The sequence below is a fragment of the Magnolia sinica genome, chromosome 5 (assembly GCF_029962835.1).
Source record: "Magnolia sinica isolate HGM2019 chromosome 5, MsV1, whole genome shotgun sequence".
Lineage (NCBI taxonomy): Eukaryota > Viridiplantae > Streptophyta > Magnoliopsida > Magnoliales > Magnoliaceae > Magnolia > Magnolia sinica.
Window position 1 is genome coordinate 26,252,465 of NC_080577.1, and position 1,524 is coordinate 26,253,988.

General features: G+C 39.3%; 1 protein-coding gene across 1 annotated transcript; it reads right to left on the reverse strand.

Moving 5' to 3' along the window:
• Nucleotides 1-441: 441 nt before the first annotated feature.
• LOC131247266 (uncharacterized) lies at nt 442-957 on the reverse strand. Its single transcript, XM_058247666.1, has 2 exons — nt 860-957; nt 442-778 (listed from the first exon to the last, which is right to left on the reverse strand). The coding sequence occupies exons 1-2, from the start codon at nt 940-942 to the stop codon at nt 442-444; spliced, it is 420 nt and encodes a 139-aa protein (XP_058103649.1). The 5' UTR covers nt 943-957.
• Nucleotides 958-1,524: the final 567 nt, after the last annotated feature.

Sequence of the window (1,524 nt, forward strand, 5' to 3'; positions counted from 1 at the left end):
GTTCGGTACTCCAATTGGATAATTCTACGAAGGACTCCGTAGTAAGGTTGATTTTCATCCACTGTATTGATATCCTTAGCACTTGATTGAAAGGTTGTCATACCCTCTGTCCTAACCCCACTGTTTTGGTTCGTTTTATTCTCCTCATAGTCCTTAGTGACAAAGAGGAAACCATTAATACAATATTTATTGTATTGCATAGAAAAAGCTAGAGGTCCTCTCACAACATCTTTAAATTCATTATCGTCAGATTCAGTGAAGTCTGGTTGCCTCTTCAACCAAGATATGAATTCGTCCTCGCTAGGCACCCTGTTGATCCTCTTATAGCATCGCTACAAGAAATCTTTGTGCTTCCTGCGCGATATTCGATAACATTGTTATATTGAAATCGCATAAAGTAAGGAAGATATATATATATATATATACATATATATGAGCTTATTATACATACCATTCCCACTCGTCGTAGCTGGGATGACTCTTCAGTACCCATCTACGAGCTTGTTCGTATTCGATACCCGCTAGGATAACACTTTGACCCGAACCTACTGGACCAACATCGTCATCATTAGGGTCATCATCAACGATATCTTCCAACTTACGTAGTCCTGGAATGACTCTGTTAAACCGTTTTTCCAGCTTTTCCAGTAGGCTTGTTTTCTGTTTTCCTTTATATTGGTTGCAGAATATAACTGTCTCCTCTTGGATGTACTGCTCTGCAATACAACCCTCAGGTCGTGTCTTGTTACGGACATAGGCCTTGAATGTCTTCATGAACCTGACAAAGTTAATGATACATTATATATACATGCAAATATAGATGTTAAGCCGATTTATTCTTATTAAGCTCACAACGTACCTTTCGAATGGATACATCCATCGATAGTATACAGGACCACATATGCGAGCCTCGTAAGCCAAATGGATCGACAAATGCATCATAATGACAAATATCGATGGCGGGCATATAGTCTCAAGCTGACATAACGTCCTAGCCATGCCTCTCTCGAGAGTAAGGAGTGTTTGAAGGTCTATGGTTGTCGAGCACAAGGCATTAAAGAAGGTGCAAAAGCTTATAATTATAGGACGAATGACCTTTCTATCCCTGAATGCATGCTGAATGAGAACTGGGAGCAGATGTTGCATCAACACATGGTAAGAATGAGACTTCATTCCCTTTAAATTCACGCAATCTTCCTTTACAATGGTCCTCCAATTCGCACTAAAACCGATCGGAACACACAGTTCATGCAAAGTCTGGATGAAAAGTTTTTTCTCTTCTTTTCTTAGACAAAGAACTTTATTTCTTAATCACCTTGCCATTGTTCTTTTTCAGCCTAGACGCTTCTTAATTCCCAATTGTTTTAGGTCCCTACGTGCATTAGCATCATCCTTGGTTTTGCCAGGCGTGTTCAACATCAAGGCAACAAGGATTTCACATATATTTTTCTCAATATGCATGACATCAAGGTTGTGATGCACGAGAATATCTTTCCAATACTCCAGATCAAATAATATAGACCG

Coding starts and splice junctions, on each gene's coding strand:
- LOC131247266 (XM_058247666.1), bottom strand. CDS start 942: ATGATGCATTTGTCGATCCATTTGGCTTACGAGGCTCGCATATGTGGT. Junction 779..859: donor TGGATGTATCCATTCGAAAG/GTACGTTGTGAG, acceptor TAACTTTGTCAG/GTTCATGAAGACATTCAAGG.